Here is a 19663-nt window from a genome sequence, read left to right as displayed (position 1 = left end):
CAAAACTGTAGGAGGAGTAGCATTTTGAAAAATTGTTTACAGACAGACGGACAGGCAGACAGACGGACGACGGACACCATACTATTATATAAGCTCTTCTGGTCTCTGACCAGTAGAGCTAACAAAGAGAGATTACTCTATAATTTTAGTAAAACTTGTGTTTTTCACTATAGAAATTAATGGAAAATGGAAATTAATTTTTAAACATCTTGAGTCCTTGAAATGTTTCAACCATAAAGTAGGTCACTGTGACCTACTTTTGGAATTCATGGGTATATTTAGATATTTCAGACACTAATTGGCTAAGAATCACCAGACTTTGTCAATTGATGCATCTTTGGTCCTGGAAATGTGTCAAGTCAAAAGTAAGTCAGAGTGACTTACTTTTGGAAATTTAAGGCAATATCTGAATTTTTCAAAGAATAAGAGGCTTGGAATCATCAAGCTTTGTCTGCTGATGCATATTTAGTCGTTTGGTTATTTCATCAAGAAAATAGGTCACTCTGACCTACTTTTGACTTTTCTTGGCTATATTTAAATATTTCAAAAACTAATTGGCTTAGGAATCATCAAACTTTGATAGTTGATGCATTTCTGAGTATGTTAACAAAAGAGTATGTCATGGTGACTTAATTTTGGAGTTTCACAGCTATATCAAATCATTTTGTATAATAAGAGACTTAGAGTCATCAAACCGTGTCAGTTGATGCATTTTGAGTCCTCAGAGTTTCTTAACCAAAAAAGTAGGTTACTGTGATCTACTTTTGGAATTTCAAGGTTTAATCTTCCCTAATATTTCAAATAATATGAGGCTTAGAATAGAAGTAATAGTGTTGTACAATTTATCAGAAGAGCAATTCTAGGGCCTTGGGCCTCTTGTTATTACACAAATACATACCAATTGAAAGCTTTTGTTGTTTCACAGGGAGGAACATATGTTTACAGACAAAAAAAAAAAAAAATGGCCACTTTATATCAACTTCAAAGGAGATTATAAATAAAGATTTTATCAAATTTCATAAATTAAACATATGGAAAAATTTAATGGTCATTTATTCATTTCAATGCATATTTGAAAATTGTGATGTGTTAAAGCCTGATTTCAATGGATAAAAGAGCAAGGGCCACTTAGGGCCTTTTTGGGCCCTATAAATTTCTGAAAAATTTAAACTGCATAGTTTTAGTCAACAAGGCAATAAATATCACTTGAACACTTGGTGACTGAATTTCTACTAAAAATGACATAATTTTCTTGCTAGTCAATACATTATGACGTCATGAATTGCGTCATTATTCACATATCCCGAATATTTCTTCAAAAATGGCCAAAATATGATGCTATTTTTCAATATTTTGTATACAGCACAACCTCCAATCCAAAATGTTCAAATATACAGTTAAACTTCATTATCTCGAAGTTGAGGGGACCGTTGATGAACTTCGAGATATCCGGGGGTTCGACATATCGAGGGTTATAATTCAAATGAACTTCAAATAAACTTAGTGCAGTGAACATGTACTTAATAGTAAAAACACGTCAAAATTCCTTCTTGTTTGAAATTCTGTATACGATTTCTTTAATATACATGTACATGTATTTAGCAATAAAAAGATTTTTGCATCCTCTTTATAATTCACAAAATAAAAACTTTGTATAATATGCACAGAAGTATAATCCTTCTACCAACGCGGCAAGTCAACTGCTAGCATCGTTTCCCATGTATACATAACCAGATATCATTTATGCATAGTAGATTTTAAAAACCGGTCGCTGTCAGAATAACGAAAACGAAATATACATTTTCTTTTATTGGAAAAACATGATCATACATGTATAATTGGTTAAAATAAAATTATTTTACCATAATAAAATCAAATGCAGAAGAAGAATCACGCACTTTTGTCTAACAAGAGAACAACACTGAATCACACGGCACAAGTTTTCACTGCGACACACGTTCACATGACGGTGTGTACTGACGATTGTAAATTCTGCACGCTCATGTAGGAAAAATAAATTCTAATTGCATTAAATTACAGAATTTTGTTTCACTTTGATGTTTATAACTTTCACTTTCATATGCATAAACTATGTATGCGCGCAATTTCACATAGCATTAAATAGCGATTATCAAGATAAACGTACCCAAGCCACAAAACAATTAACGTGTCATCCGCGCATATGCATTAGACTAATACACACAACCTTTGGCTTGCATAATTAAAATCAAGTGTAAGCCATACATACACTTCGTATAATTATCGCGCTATTGCATGTATCTGTTGATCACAGGAACGCAGGTAACCCGAGCATGACAGACAGGTGGGTGTTATCAATAGAGCATTCAGTTTACCTAACGGACTTGATCATCAGAGCGGAAAGTTATCTGACTTCGAGATAACGCATGTGATTTTAATGAATGGGAACACAATTTTACTTCGAGATAACCGGGGTATTCGACATTACCGTGTTCGACATAGAGGGGTTTATTTTAATCATGTATAAGGCAAATTTCGTCGGGACCGCGGCCTTACTTGGATATATCTGGGGTATTCGAGATATCCGTGTTCGAGATTTCGAAGTTTAGCTGTATTATGAAAGAACTGCTTATTAAGATTATAAAACATACTTTAATTTTTGGATCGAGGGGTGTGCTCATATTTTAATTCTTCGTTGAAGGTTCTCAAATTCACCTGTTTTCTGCAAAATTCAAGAACATTGCAATTTCACACAACCTGTTTTCCAGTATCTGGAGTCTTTAGAGGAAACTTTTATATACAAACTGAAAGCGCCAAGTCTCTACTTTATATTGATGTTAAGAAAGGGAAATAGTGTGTTAGTGGATAAATTGGTTTATCTACAGGGCCATTTTATGCATAAAGTGAACCTAGCTCTTTTTCACCCCATTATGAAAAGAGCTGTAATTGGAAGTAATGAACTTATTGACACTGATTTTAGAATTATTAATCAATTACTAATGAATTCTTCTTTGCATTCAAACAAGTTTTAATGAACAAAATGCCATTTATATTGAATTAGAGGGGTGATACAGGGCAGTTTTTACAGTCTGTTTCTATTTCAAAATCAAGTCTTTATAACAGGCCTGTATTCAAAATGGGACTGTTTTCTTTTCCAGGCCAGGTGTTAAGGACTCTTTTATTTTAAATCTGAAGGTGTATTTTACTTTTCCAGGCCAGATGTTTACAGGCTTTTTTTGTTTTTTGTTTTCCAGACCAGATGTTTACAGGCTTTTTCTGTTTTTTGTTTTACAGGCCAGGCGTTTACAGGCAGCAGGTGCTATAGGAGGCATTGTCATTGGTAAGAATATTAGCCTTAATACAACATCAATAGGAAGTATGTGGCATTATTTCTATCAATAATGCTAAATTTATTTTGTAATGAATTATTTCCAATGATGAATTAGTTACTTACACAACATCAGATTAAAAGCAATAAGTTCATTACAATACTTTAGATTCCTATTTATACACAAGGAATTAATTATTGTGTAATTACGCGAGAAGCACCACTTGCGAAATAAAATTGCTCGCTTTTTTTTATGGTCCTGAAATCAATGTGAAATCCCTTCATAAACCATCCACTCATAAATTAATGTTCTCACGATTTGACGTTAGAGAGCCATTTCGTGATAATAAGTACTCGCTAAAAATATTGTATACAGGGAAATTTTCGCCCCAATTTATTTTCGCCCCTTTCGCCCTACCCTCATTTGGGCAAATTTAAACGGGGCGAATTAAAGGAATACAGTATTATTTCTTAAACAAAACTATGACTGGGCGAATTTAAAACGGGGCAAACTTGTTTGCAAGTATGAAAGGGCGAAAATAACACGGGGCGAAAAAAAACCTGTATACAGTAAGGAATCCAGTATAACAGCAACTTCAAAGTTTTGATACATGAACAACAGGCCTTAAGGAAACTTAGGATGAAAGTTGAGCAGTAGAGAGTTGGGGGAGTAATGATTTATGACCTAATTAGCTCATGAAATATGGAGATATTGAACAGTAAACAAGCTCAAAAGCAGGGATCGACATTAACGGTTGTCCGATTGCCTGGGACAAGTAAATCATCAGTTCGGGCAAGTGAAATTGTCGATGCATTTGTCCAATAGGGCAAGTGAATTTTTTTCATTCATATGTACATATTTATTTAGTCTACATAAATTTATAAATAAAACAATAAATTGAACACTTTATTTCTGCAACATACCTGACCTGTTTTTGCATTCGGAATCCCTTGCTAGCGTTTCTGTATTATACCGTTCATTTAAAAATCAGGTTCTTATTTTCTTTCGTAGTAAATACACTCTACGTCTAACAAAATTTTGTTAACTTCTTATTAGGAAATTAGATTATTTATTCACGCACAAAATATAAGTACAGTGTAACAGGATGTATCCTGATTAAGATAAGGTGTATGTTTCGTAGCAACTATCTTCCTTTAGCGTTGCTTCAGAGTTATCTCTGAAAATCGCGATTCACAAAAGGATCCTACCAAAAATAATTTTTAATGAATTTTATTATAAGGAAATGGAGGGCAACTGCTGCATGGCAGTGTGTGCTAATAGGTTAAATTTACACATTTATGTACAAATGCAGCATTGCAATTTTTTCAGGTAGCTCAACTTGCCAAATTGACAATAGTGTATTTGGTCACATTTTTCCTTATCATAACATTTACAGTAACATTGATTGATTGATTGTATGTTGTTTTACGTCTCATTCAGGAATTTTTCACTCATATAGAGACGTCACCATATACCATATACCGGTGAAGGCTTCAAATTTTGACCTTTACTCGGCACTTAGGGCCATTGAGCAGTGAGGGATTTTTATTGTGCCAGCGCCTGCTGTGACACGGGGCCTCGGTTTTTAAGATCTCATCCGAAGAACCCGCAACTTTCACTTCAAAGTGTCGAGCGCATGGTGAAGGAACAGTTGCTACCCATTTTTTATCAACTTAGGTCAGTCGCGGCCGATATTCGATCTCACGACCTCCCGATCACGAAGCGCTTTACAGTAATAAATAATTTTCTTCTTAAGTTCTTTCCTAATTTGGGCAACCAAGTTTTGTATTCGGACAAGTCAAAGTTTGAGATCACTTGCCCGAAGGACAAGTGAATCTGACAGTTAATGTCTATCCCTGAAAAGTCCATTGAAACTATACAAATTGGGAGCAGAGAAAACACAGACCTCTAAAAAACATCAGAGGTGGGATCAGGTGCCATAGTGGAGTTAGCATTCCATGTTGACTGCTCATGTGAAACAAAGGCTCAAGTGGGCTTAACTAATGAAAAGGTGTCTGACATTATCTATCCTGCATAGTTTGTCATGTGTCATCTGTAAACTTTTCACATTTTTGACTTTTTCTCCAGAGCCAATGGGCCAATTTCAACCAAACTTGCCTCAAAAAGCATTTTTGGGTGATGGGATTTTAAGTTAATTCAAATGAAGGGACATGTACTCTCTCAATGGGAGATGATTAAGAAATGGTGAAAATTTGGTGGCATCTTTTAAAAATCATCTTATGATCCTAACTGGGTCAGAGAAGATGAAACTTATATTAAAGTTTCTTGAAGGTGTTCATTCAAATTAGTTAATATCATGGCTTCTGAAGGTAGGATGGGGTCACAATAAGGGATCAAAGTTTCATAAAGGACTGAGCTAAAAACTCAAGTCAGCTTTTACCTGCCATCAAATTCTTTTTTCTTCAGATAACAACAAAGAAAGTACTGCAGAGTCAAGTTTGTTATTTGCAATGTCTGGAGATGGCCAGTCAGATGTGGTGATCCCCCTTGTCTTCCTGTTCTTTAAGGAGGGACAGCGGTTATTGGACGCGGCTTACGAGTACCCAGACTTAGAGCTTTTATTGACGTACACACCTAAAAGTGACGGCAAGTTATCACATTTAATGAATTAGTAGGACACTGATTTAGAGTTCTCAGATTTGTAGGTACTGTTGACCTACACGTATGTACTGAAAAGTGATGCCAAGTTGTTACATCATTATTATATTTAATCAGTGATTGGCCTTATTGATAATGGCTTAATAGATTAATTGGACACAGAAATATTTGATTGACATCTTTCTTAGGGAATGACATGAATACTGTTATAACAAAAGGTTATCAGCAGTGAGATACACTTAAAGAAACATATCTCCCCCTTATTAATTCATTTGAGAAATTGAAATTATATTCTGTAATGAATGTACTAATACTTTTTTTTATGTTACTTTGATATTTATTTGAAAAAAAAATGTTATGAGTAAATTCATTATAAATAAGAATGTGATAAATAGACTATCTTATTTTCTAAGAATTCAAATTTTTGTGAGAAAATCTTTATACTGTGTATTCAGTCTCCATGGCAACCGGGTGCACGTGTGAAACTTTTAACACCATATTGGGTAGTTTCTATCCAAGGCACACCTGTTGTGCAAACTTCATCAAAATTGGAGAGATGTTGTTTCAAAGATTTTACAGAGAATGCATGTTTAAATGTCAAGTTATTTAAGAAGTGAAGTACTTTTAGCACTTTAAATAAGACAAAAACAAAAATATATTAAATCAGTATAAAAAAGTGTTTACAATAGATGTAGAAGGGAGAGATGCTTAATAGAGATTTTTTTCCCTAACTTTCAGTGGTTTTCAATACAGCCAATAGTGAAAAAGCAGAACCTTTAAATCCAGGTGACTCAGAGAAAAAGGAAGTCCCAACAGAAATCCACACCAAAGTACAAGTGGAAGCTCCACCCTCCACAGAATCCACTCAGGTGGAGAGTTCTTCTAATGACAAATCTGCAGAACTGAACACCCAGGCTACTAAACATGTCCAGTCTGTGGAAGCTTTAGAATCTCTAGGAAAAACTACAGACACATACAGGTACAAGTTATTACAGTGTTAGACAAGTCCCTACACATCATCAGGAATGCTAAGCCACTCCACACAGTATTAGAAATGAAAGGGTAGCTCACACAGTATGAGGTGTGAAAGACCCCTCCTCACAGCATTAAGAGTGATGAACCACTGCATATCATTAGAAAGGAATGGCCACTTCACACAGCATTAAGAATGAAAGGCCATTCCACAAATGGCCACTCCATACAGCATTAAGAGTGATAGCAGGGTTTGACACTAACTTTTTTTAGGCTTTAGTCCAGCCGGAATAGTACTTCTTTATTTTCTAGTTCACACACAATTTTTTTGAGTCCATCAAAAAACAGAAACATCAATGTTTTGTAATGATTAATTTAAAAATAAACATTACAATGTACTTTTTCTACTTTTTTTGAAATAAACAAAGCATCTATGTGAAGTGTTTTAATCAGACTTGTTGAAATCTTCCCATCAACAAGTACAATCATATTCCTGATCTCGTTATTTTTCTCAATACTTACATCCAAAATGTCCGATATCTTTCCTTTATGTGTCATACTAAATCATGATTGCTAAATGTTTTACTTCATATCAGTCAGTCATAAAATTAAGCACTGAATTGACTTGGAATTGTCTAACTACCTGCCAAGAAGCTAAAAAGCTAAAAATGCGGGGTTTTCCAGTAAAAGTTGTTGAGAATCAGAAATCAGTAATTTATTTGACATATTGTTTTCGAGAAATTTTAATTGGTGCGTTTGGACTAATTAGCCAAAGAGACTATTAGTCTGAATGAAAATGTATTAATCTGAGACTATAACATTAGCGTCGAACACTGGATAGGTCATTTTACATACTGTAAACCAATTTTATTCATGTGTGAGAAATATTCGCGAGTTTTGCGACCTACTTGAATTCGTGAAAATTAATCGCCACGAACCTTTTATTTTGCTTTGTATTTATAGAGAATGTTTTCTCAGTCGCAAAAATTAATCGCTGTGGATTGATTTCAAACTGACGAATCGCGAATAAAAGACGACGCGAATAATAGTTGGTTTACAGTATCCATATCCCATTCAGCTTTAGAAATGGAAGCCCTCTCCACTTATCAACAGAATCATACAGATTGCTGTAGGAAAGATAAAGATAGGCCAATTCCAATGCTTAGAAGCCACTCCCCACAACATAAGGAATGATAGGTCACTACAAATATCATTAGAAATGAACATTAACCCCACACAGCATTAGAAAAGAAAGGTCAATCTACATAGTAAGAAATGAAAAGAAATTCTGAATGAACACCATCTCCACTTGACTGTAGAAAGTATAGGTCAATCATCATATCATTAGACTGATGGCCACACAGCTTTAGGAAAGTATATGCATATCCACATATTAGAAATAAAAGGCCACTTCACAGGTTTAGGAAACATAGATTAATCCACATGGTTAGAAATGAAAAGCCATTCAACATATCATAAGAAATAAAAATGACCACTCCACACAGCTTTAGGAAGGATAGGCTATTCCACATGAATTGAAAGGCCATTCAACAAAGCCTAAATGTTTCCTTGTAACTGAGATTTTCTTGTAAGCAAGTTCATTATAACTGAGTTTTACTGTATTCACATTATCACTTGTTTGATTCAGCACCATCAAAAGTATTTTAAACTACTGGTTTTTAAAACTCTGATTTTATTTATTTTAGCTGCAGCACTCAATATGGCCCAGCATTTTTGTCTGTTTTTGCCACAACACTGCCAGGGGAGAATAGTTTTACAATAATTCGCAATAAGGATAATACAGTGGACTTGAGGTTTCATCTTTTCCAAGTCACAGAAAACAGAAAACCAGAAATAAATACTTTATATGTTCAGATAGTGGAAATATTACGCCAGAGAACAAACTTTCTATTGCTAGAAAAACAAGAGGAATATTTAATAGCTCTGGCCAGAATGCTAGAAGCAGCCATTTTTCAGGTAGATATTAGCCATGATACAGGGCAAAATATTTTAAAACTGACTGGACTTCTTCAAGTAGAGGAGGACCCCATTATAATCTCAGGACCTAAAGATATGGTGGACGGTGCTTCACATTTATACACTTCACAGAGCAAAGACAAAAATCAAAGTTTTTCTTGCAAGAGGACTAATCCATTACTGAAATTTAGTGAAAGACATTGTCCACTTCAGAAAAACAGGAAAGTGACCAAAGTGGACAGTATACCACAAAAACAAGCCAGCGACGGAGTTTAACGCATTTAGAGAATATGTTTTATTTTGTAATTTATAAAGGATTAAGTATAATTGTGCAACATCATTCTGGAAGCTGGACAAGTCAGGAAAAATTAAATTTGCTGGTATATTCAAACAATTTAATGTAAAATTATTAATTGGCATTCTTTGATATACACATTGGAGTGATCTGTACATCTGGAAGCATCTCATCCATAATTCGGAGACACCTTGAAATTCAATATATTTCAAAAGTATAAGAAAAAAGTAATTCAGTTAAAAAAAAATAAAATATAAAACAGAATGTTGATTAAAACATGACCAGTTTTATTTTGATCCTCAGTAGATTTTAACATACATATATTTAGTTGCACATAAAAATCTAGGTTCTATTCCTATGTACAAGTCAAAACTCATATTGAATAACTAAGACTGGTAGAGTTTTAATCTTTGTTTTCTGATTGTAAAGGATATTTACATTTATTAAAGTTTGGCTTATTAGGAGGGAGCTTTGAAATGTGATGAGTATTGGTAGATATATCTGATTTATTTAAGTTTGGTTACATGCTCCAGTATTAAGTGTACCTGTGGGTGACTCTAAGAGACATTTTGTCTTTGATTGTTTTTGTCTCATGGCAAGTAATCGAGGCAGAATGATATAATAAGAATAAGTTTATTTCATTTGGAAGTGCCTCTAAGTTGTAAACAATCAAGACATATATTTTGTATGTTGTGTAAGTTGAACATGTATAGAGCTGTCCATAAGTATTGATAAACAAAGTGAAACTTTGAAATTCTTTCCAGATTATTAGCTTTATGTGAGGTTTTTTTTAAAAAAGAATTTGGTGCATTTTATGAAATTTATGTAAAGCTTTTACATTGGAAGCTGATGAAACAGTTGTGTCATATTTGATGATGTCCCTTGTTTTTGACATAAGCTGATGTTTTTTAGATTTAACATTTTGAATGCAATATATGTTCTTGTTTTACTAATTAATTTTCAATTAATGCCTCATTCAGTATTTGCATAAAAGGAATAATTAACTGGACACCACCATAGAACATGCAAAAATGATGTAACATGACTGCTATTGTAAGAAGTTGATAAAAATCTTTTTGAGACACAACTTTAAGCACTGAAGCTTTGAACCCCAGTCTAAAAACTTGGTGTTAAGCATCGTAGTATTTTAAAATGTTACAGATAATTTTATTTTATATATGTAAAATTTTTACTTGAATTATGAATATGAATTCAGATTAGTCAAGTATTTCTTTCATAAATGTATGATTATACAAAAGGTTCACTAAACTCAGCAAGTAACCTCTCTGTTTCAGCATCATAAATTAAACAGAGGTAAACATTTCGGAATGTACTATTTTTAATTTTTCTACCAGAAGAATTATTTGAACTACAGTTAGGTAATATTGTTTTCCTTGTAGTTTGTCTTCAGTAGAACCAGCTGACATTTTTCATCATCAGTAAAGTTTCTCTGATAAAATAATAATTTATAGATAACTTGATAGAAGAAGTCTTGAATTTCTTCTTGATTTGATATATTTATTGTTTTAATTGACATATCCTTTTTTTTGTTTATAGTTGAACCTCATAAATTAATGCCAATATAGTCATAGTGTGTGAGGGTGTGAGGGTGTGTGTGATAGAGAGATAGAAAAATTATCATATTTCATTGATTTCATCAACTGGATAATCTCTTTAGTTGATTGAACAAAATGAGAATATTGTCAAAAGGAAAACAAACTGCCAAATCTCCTTCCACAGTAATATGCAATGTTCAAAAACACTGAATTAATTTCAAGACAAAGATTTGTGTTTGTTGTTTTGTGTTTTTAAACTGGTTGTAAATTAGAGATAGATATTAATGTTTTTATTTCCTGCTCATACAGAAATCACTAACTTCCAGTATCTGCTATGTACAGTTTTATTCCAAACTAGATTTCCATTGAAAGATATATTGAAAAAAAATACAAATAAACTCTTCTGTGTAAAAGATAAGACAATTTGTTTGTGGTACATGTATGAAGTTTTGTTCCTGTAAAGTTTCAGGGAACATTTTCAAGGATCTATTTTTACATTTTGCAAAATTGAAATTTCCAAACTAGATTTTCATTGAAAGAAATATTGAAAAAAATACAAATAAACTCTTCTATGTAAAAGATATGAAAATTTGTTTGTGGTACATGTATCTTTCTGAACCCTCTATACACCAAAGAATAACGTTTTTTAAACTCTGGAGAAATTATATAAAGATATATATATTGAATTTCAATTTTCAGCTAAGGGTACCTGCCATTTGCCCACCAGGAAAAAATATTCAAAGTGTTGAACTATAATCACTATTGCTTACTTAAATGAGAAAAGTAATTGCACATAAAGTGTTCAATTAATTCATCCAGACCAAATGAAATATTAAGAATGCTTGAATTGATTACAAATTAAGTAATGAACTTCAGATTTCAATTTATTTTGTATAAGATCTAAGGGCAGATCAGTTTAACTGCAATAAAATACCATGAAATTTAGAACTCTTTAGTGTGCTGTGTATAGACGGTTCCTTATGTCATAATTCTTAGTAGTAAGATTAGAACACCATTAATTCACACTTTCAGATGTAGGCCTATAAGACAAATACCCTAAATGTAATGCATGTTAAACAACAACTTTAATTACTAATTCTCTGTATAATGATGCAAACTGTGCTCATTTTTGGTGCATTTTAATTAAGGCATTGTATTTCCTTACATTTAAAACAAAGTACACTCTCTGTGTATCTATGTATGTGCAGTTCAATTAAATCCAAGTATTTGTCATTGACCCTTTTATTTCATATCATCTGTTTGATTTTTTGATTCAGTTCATTTCAGTGATTCAAACATTGTACAACCAGGTCTTGTATAAAGAGGTATTAATGGTATTACACTCACAAGTGAGTTATATTTAGCTTTCAGATCTAAATTGTAAGAAATAAAGCCACATTGTCTTCTGAATGTTACATTTTTTCTCTCTGTGTGTTTAAAAAATTGAAATATTTCTTGAGAAAACAAACCCTTGTTTTTCAGTGCATATACCGGTAGTAATCTAGCCTTTTGATTATTTGAACAATACATGTCATTTTTACTATATATTGAAAAAATAAAAATTAATAATAAAAAAGAATAAAACTTGTTCAAAATATTATGGGTTTTTACTAAAAAAAACTGTTTAACATAAATTAAGATTGTACTTTGTCCATGGACATACATGTACTCTGTATAAACATGTTATTTTTAGCTGAGAAATAAGTGTTATGCAACACTCATGAGTGCAAACATGTTTTTGTCGCAAAAGTTGATAAATTGTCTAAGAAAAAAAAAATAGCATTAATTTATCTCTCAACACATCCAAACATATATTTCTCTAAAAACTTGCAATTTGTTTTTAAGTTTAGCTTTAAAAAATACAATTTTTTTATTATAAACCTGTTAAAATTGGTTTAGGATGAAAAAAGGATATATGTAGTCCATGTATCAATGATAAAAAAGGCTCTTAGAGTCCAGCAACGAAGTCTTATCTAATATTCACAGTTATTGTACAGTGAAAGGCTTTCTCCTCATTATAATTATGCCAACAATATTTCATTTATTGGTTCAAAAACTTTATCTGTGCTTTGTAGGTAAATTTTACAACATCTCTGGATATGCCACTTCTATGACTATATAGGAGTTCAGGCAGGTTTGATACATAAGTAAAGTAGTAAACATAAATTCCTTTAACGTGACCCATTTTCTGAAGACACCCAGTATCCCATGTCATATGCATTTCTAAATGTAAGTAAGTTTAGGCAGAGTAAAATTGATAGTAACTTGAAAGAAATTGCAGCGATTTATTTTATTTAGATCTAAGAGCAGATCACTTATGCATCAAATTATCACGAAATGATGCATTTTTAGTGTGAGTTAGGGTCCTTACATTCGAAGCATTATTGATATAATTTACAGTATGTTTTCAATGGGGCATGACCCGAGCAAGCGACAGAGTTAGAGGTCCTTGGGGATTGAAGTCCTCCATTTATTGAACAGAGACAATATACAACCAGAATTGAATGCACGTCTTGTGTTATTTATCATCCACACGAAATTGGTAAGAGCAAGACTTAAAATAATCCAGTTTACGTTAAATTTAGTATCCGAACTGGGACTGATAGACTTTGTCACTCCATGTAAGTTTGATTTAAATAGATTTTAAGCCTATTTAGAATACACTTGCTACTAGACAAATACCTGGCCAATTGTCCAGGAAATCACGTGATACATAGGCAACCTCAGCACAATTATTACATAATAAATTCTCTATCTTGGAAATCTTTAAAGAATCCTTTCTTAAAAAGGCACATGCTTCTGAGCCCCTAGGAGGCTAGAGGGGGTGGGGTGGGAGAGTACGGGATCAAAATTCCTTATCAAATATATTTGTCAATCATTCTTGAAAGAATTTCTTACCACCAAAATGGAAAAAAAAGTTTAATATAAAAAGCTTGTGTTTTAAGCTAGAGCCCATCAGGCCATCTTAAACTTTAGACGTTCATATAGCTATTCGTCTGCATTTCTTTGGAACAAACTATCACAAAATGTTCGGAACTCTAGCTCAGTGGGTATTTTTAAATCTGTATATCTTACTGAGTATTTTAACAGATACAATACTTAAATTAACAAGATTTCTTTTAATTCCAATTCATTAAATGTGCCAATTTATGAGTGTATTGTTACAAGTATGATTCTACATGTATATATCTGCCATGTGATTGTACTCTTGTATCTTATGTTTTTTATTTAGATGTTAATTTTATATGCCCATATATGATTGTAAATATGTGTTGATGCAGGACCACAATGAAAACTAGCTTTATGCTAATTGTGTAATCCTGGATAAATAAAGGTTATTATTATTATTATTATAATTATTAGAGAAAAATGCATATATACTATAAGTAACCCGCGTAAGCAACCGCTATTCCCTACCTACTAACAAAATTATGGTGTAGTGTAATTTTCAAAAACTCCAAAGACCTTTTAGAAAAAAATCTAGAATTTTTTCCAAAGTCAGTACATCAAAACGTACGACTTTTCAATACTTTATATAACCATTCCTCACGATAAATTAAAAACTAGGTATTTTGATATCAACTATTGCTTCTTCAATAAAAACGGAACTCTGAAATTTTCATATCTTGTGATTGGTCATCAACAAAATTACTTTGTTAAAAATCGCTCTACACACTAGTACTCTAAAGTTGATATTAAAAGGATACAGGAGCTCCTCAACGACAACATCGATGAAATGTATGGAGGTAACATACAGTATTCAAGTTCAAAAGTCTATTAAACAATACAAATTTTGGAACAGAGCAAACACGGTCTTCTAAAACATCAGAAGTGGGATCAGGTGCCATAGAGGAGTGAACATCCCCTACCGACCGGTCACACCCGCCGTGTGCTCTTTGTCATGATCCGGTAATAACGGGAAAATCCGTTGACAGTTCAGTGTGTAAATAATGGCCTAGCAATTAGTATGAAAAACGTCAGTCAGCATTTGAGTTAATGATAAATTGTATTTGCTGACAAGGTCATTGTATCTACCATAGAAGTTACGAAATGACGACTTTAAACAAGACTGCTGATCTATGTATTTCTTGGAGACCAGGTCTTCCAGGAATCTGTTGGAATTGCGATGGGCACCAATTTTGCTTTTTTATTAGCCGACTTTTTTATATTCCTATGAAGAAGATTTTATATATACTTGCTGAAGCTCTTCACCGGTATATGGTGACTTCTCTATATGAGTGAAACATTCTGGAATGGGACCTAAAACAATACACAGACAGGAGATAAAATATTGTGTCATAGGAACAATCGTTTGATCGAAATATACTTGCTTTGTGTTCATTAAACTGTAAGCAATAAAGTATTAAAAGTAATAGTAACTTTAATATTTGAATCATATTTTTGAAGCAAACTGCCATGTTACCTAGCTAGGGCGCACAATAATAGCTAAAACCGTCCAAAGATAAGAAAGACTTTTGAGACATATATAATGAAGAAATTTCCTGAGATTCGGTGAAGTTCAAATAGCCAGAAAAGTCGAATATCAGCTGAGATTAACACGATTACATATTATATCAAACCATAGCAATCCTGCACGAATAATTCAGCTAAATATGTATCATTCAGAACATTTATTCTCATGTTTAACAAAAGATAAACTTTATATTTACTTTAAGTGCCATAGTTAAAGGTAAAGAGAATAAACAAAACACTAAAGTTGGTAAAATCAGCAATAAAAAAATCTAACCTTCCATTATCAAAGCCAGGGTCTGTCTCGAGTCCAAGTGAGAATCTCTTGCTCTCAAAACTGTAAAATCACATATTTTCGTGGGGTTAAATTTTCATGGTTTGAAGAAAAACTATAGGTTCGTAGGTATTTTGAATTCGTGGATGAAAAATTGTTCAGTACTTATGTAACTTATTTACATTTCGTGGTGGACATGAATTCATGGGGTCCTTCATATTTCAAAAACCACGAAAATTAAACCCCCACAAAAATTAGTAATTTCACAGTTTATAATTGTGCACCTGATTCAAAGGCATTCTGAGAACAAAATGACTAATAAAGACTAGTATATCATTTTGCCTGTCCCTAATTTTGTAAACTAGAGCAGGAAGGTTCGATATATTGTTTGATATGTTATTTGTTAACAACAAAGTTTCATGTAAGATAAAATTGTCCATCTTTTAAAATATATCCACCTTGTAAATCGATAGCTTAACTTGAGAAGAAGCATAGATCCATGCAAAATTAATCACAGCGCAATTTCACTAAACCCTGGATGACCCACTCTGTCTCCAACGTCACTTTGGTAAACTTCTTAATCCTTTATTACATAGAAAAACATGGAGGTTTAATCAACTTTGTTATTTATCTAATGACGTCTGCAGCTATAAATAACAAGTTATATTTTTCTGATTAGAACTACATTTGGTTACCATTTTAGGACATTGGAAAGCAGTTTATCCAGATTGGTGTATACTTAATGGGATACCAAAAGGAAATTAAATCGCATTTTGAGAAAATGACAAAAAGCTAGACAGATGAACGGACAGATCAACAGACTACAGGAAACAGACTATCGCCAGCATTTGTGACCTTTCCTAACTTTACCTTTTCATCGTCATTATTCTCTAATTTCATCGTCATCATTCACTATTTGTTCATTGTCATCATTTCTAACTTTTACTTTTGTCGTTATTCCCTTTATTTTCGTCATCATAATTCCCTATCTTCTCCTTGTTATTATTCACTTTCTTTAAATCGTCGCCATTCACAACCTGATCATGCATGGTCATCATTCCTTAGCTTTTCTTCTGTCATCATTGTCTACACAGTGCATTTTCATCGTAATAATTCTCTATATGTTCATCGTCACCATTTACTATCTGTTCATTGTTAACATTATCTAATAATTTCTTTTCATTATCTTTTACCTTTCCATCTTTATTATTCATTACCAGTTCATCGTCTCCAATCACTACCTGATCATTGTCATCACTCTCATATTTTTCCTTTGTCGTTATTCTCTACCTTTTTATTGTCATATGATGAAATATGGAGACAAACAACAGTAATCAAGCTCATAAGTCTATTAAAACAATACAAATTTCGAGAGCAAACACGGACCTCCAAAAACACCAAAGGTGGGATGAGGTGCCATGGAGGAGTAAGCATCCCCTGTCGACCGGTTACACCCGCCGTGTGCTCCTTGTCATGATCAGGAAATAACGGGAAAATCTGTAGACAATTCAGTGTGTAAATAATGGCCTAACAAATAGTATGAAACACGTCAGTCATCATTCGACATAATGATAGATTGCATTTGTTGACTAGGTCATTGTATCGACCATAGAAATTGCGAAATATTGACTTTAAACGAGACTGTTGATATCCTTGTTTCACCAACTTGTTTGTCAATAGCTTGCCTCGTTTTGAAAATTTTCGAAAGAAGAGCATGCTCTTCTGTAACGAATCAACTGGAAGACATAAACTCCATATGCAGGTGAAAAGGGTATGTTATTATATAGATAAGGGAAGTTGACGATTGAAAAGTTGAAGTCATCTCTTTTATCATAACATTTTGTTGTTAGGTTACCATTAACGACTTCCCAGATATGAAACATGTGTGTCAGACTCTATGGTATCTTTTATTTCAAGTTCACTGGGGTATATTGAGTCGACATATGAATGGAATTAAATATGAAGATAACAAAAAGTATTCAAAGTCTATTTAGACAACACAAATCGTGAGCAGAACACACACGGACCTCCAAAACATCAGAGGTGTGATCAGGTACCATGGAGGATAGAGCATCCCCTGCCGATCGGTCACACCCACCGTGTGATCCTTTTCATGATCGGGGAAAACGGAAAAATCCGTAGACATTTCATTGTGTAAATAATGGCTTAACAAATAGTATGAAAAACTTCAGACAGGATTTTACTTAATGATAGATGTCGCCCGCGTGGCGCAGTGGTTAGAGCGTCTGCTCTAGAGTCGCGAAGTAAGGAGTTGATCCTTACATCGCGGGTTCGAATCCCACTGTGGGACGTGGAGACCAGTCCTTCGGATGAGACCGTATAAAGCGAGGTCACGTGTTGCAGTAGCACTAACGAGTACTGGTTGATTTCTAACGAGCACTGGTTGATTACTGAATGCCGAATACAGGACAAAATTTGCAGGGCAAGTGGTGGCGTCTCCATATGAGTGAAAAATTCTCGAGAGGAACGTTAAACAACATACAAACAAACAAACAACTTAATGATAGGTTGTATTGCAGACTAGGTTATTGTATCCCTTGAAATCTTAGTATCATCAAATAATGTCTCGGAAGTGGCCCGTGATCTCAGATAGTGTTTATGAGGTTATATACACCTTGAAATCTATTGTTTACCATCTTAGTATCAGTAAATGCAAAGGTATTTTACTTTAGGTTTATTCACGTAACAATTCCAGCACTGTGGATTAAATATCAGTATCAATACTTTTTGATGTACCAGAATGTGTTTCGACACTTCAATGAATTCTTTAAGCAACCATTTTCTTCATCATCTATGAGGGAATTTTAAGCTTAGTCTATCTAAATAAACCCCAAATTTAAAGTTTTTAGTATCGGATCATTTGAGTAATTTTGACACATTAATAAATTCCCAGGAACCGGAGAACATAACTAAAATATAACCACTTTCACCCTGTCCTCTTTGGTTAAAAAAAGAACCCTTATTCCTTGGATTATTGTTATTCTTCCTCCGTAAAGGACGGAGTCTCAGAAATTCAGTAAAAATGAGATGACTTTGAAATTACCATGAAAATAATTCAAGGTGCATAACACAAACCATTCTTCTGTTTTGCAATCATTGTGTTTTTGACTTTGTGATAATTTCTGGAAGATAGTAATACAAAAAAGTGGATACATGTGGCAAGACAAGAGTTTATTTTCGTGAACTGTGTCTAAAGTGTAGAGAAAAAGAACTCAGTCCTTAGCAGTACCAAAAGTTTTCTTTAATTATTTTTGAAAACAACAAGTGTGTAATACATTTGTTATATTACAGAATCTTCTGTTCGGGACGCTTCTGTGGAATATTCCACTAGATTTAATGGAAATTGTGTGAACACTTTCTTAGCATTATGACTGAATTTTTTCCCTCTAATTTTGTCATCTACGGTTTATTTGCCTCTTAGAATCAAATCTCTGAATCAAATATTTGGAACCTCTCCTCGACTTCAGGTACATTATTGTAGATATCCTGCAATGCCCATGGATTGTTTTAGTACATTCACAGAGCTTAGGAAAATCTTTGAAATTTTGATTTATTCTTGGAACTTGATACTATGGAAGAATATAGTTTACTTACATGAAATAAATGTGTTTGTGTATTTTTTTTTTTTTTTGATAGTAAAGCAATTCTTGTGTCCAAAAATCTTAAATGCCAATAAATAAAAATTACATTAAAAACTTATATAAACTATGGAGAAAATTGTTCGACTATACAAATGTACACCTTTTCAGATGAAACGGATTAACGTTGGTCAGCAAAGTGTTTATTCCGTGTACACCAAATCAGGTTCAACTTAAACCAACAGCTCAGTAATTTTAAATCTAAATTGTTTTTAAGCCTATGTGAAGAAACTACCATTCGTTATCTAATAGATATTTCACATTTCGTTGGCGGTTTCTCGGGAATCCCAATCTGACGTCACAACAAAGAAAACGACTAATGTCTTGGTTTTTAGTGCAGTCTGCAGATTTCTTTCATTCAGTGGAATAAGAAGACTAAGAAAGCCAGTTAATTCTGCTGGCAAGTGGAGGTTGTCATTGACAAAGACAGTATGATTAACTTGATTAATTGACCCTTGGTGCCATAATTTTTGAAGATCCTATTCCAGCAATATAAAACTCCTATTTCTAATGCCGTTTTTTAAGAAACCCCT

The 19663-nt window shown here is 33.2% G+C and overlaps 1 protein-coding gene across 1 annotated transcript in view; it reads left to right on the top strand.

Annotated features, from left to right (window-relative positions):
* Nucleotides 1-12311, top strand: part of LOC133173819 (ER degradation-enhancing alpha-mannosidase-like protein 3) — a 40143-nt gene extending 27832 nt beyond the window's left edge. Inside the window, exons 19-22 of the mRNA XM_061308867.1 lie at nucleotides 3274-3319; nucleotides 5736-5915; nucleotides 6666-6906; nucleotides 8606-12311. Of these exons, the coding sequence (XP_061164851.1) occupies nucleotides 3274-3319; nucleotides 5736-5915; nucleotides 6666-6906; nucleotides 8606-9152 (1014 nt within the window). The 3' untranslated portion in view covers nucleotides 9153-12311. The remainder of the gene's footprint in view (nucleotides 1-3273; nucleotides 3320-5735; nucleotides 5916-6665; nucleotides 6907-8605) is intronic.
* The last annotated feature ends 7352 nt before the right edge of the window (nucleotides 12312-19663 follow it).

This window comes from Saccostrea echinata, unplaced genomic scaffold (assembly GCF_033153115.1).
Source record: "Saccostrea echinata isolate AGI-Se365-2 ecotype Australia unplaced genomic scaffold, CSIRO_AGI_Sech_v1 ptg000056l, whole genome shotgun sequence".
In the NCBI taxonomy this organism is placed as follows: Eukaryota; Metazoa; Mollusca; class Bivalvia; order Ostreida; family Ostreidae; genus Saccostrea; species Saccostrea echinata.
Note: the sequence above shows the minus strand (reverse complement) of the source record. Positions and strands in the feature narration are given on the sequence as shown.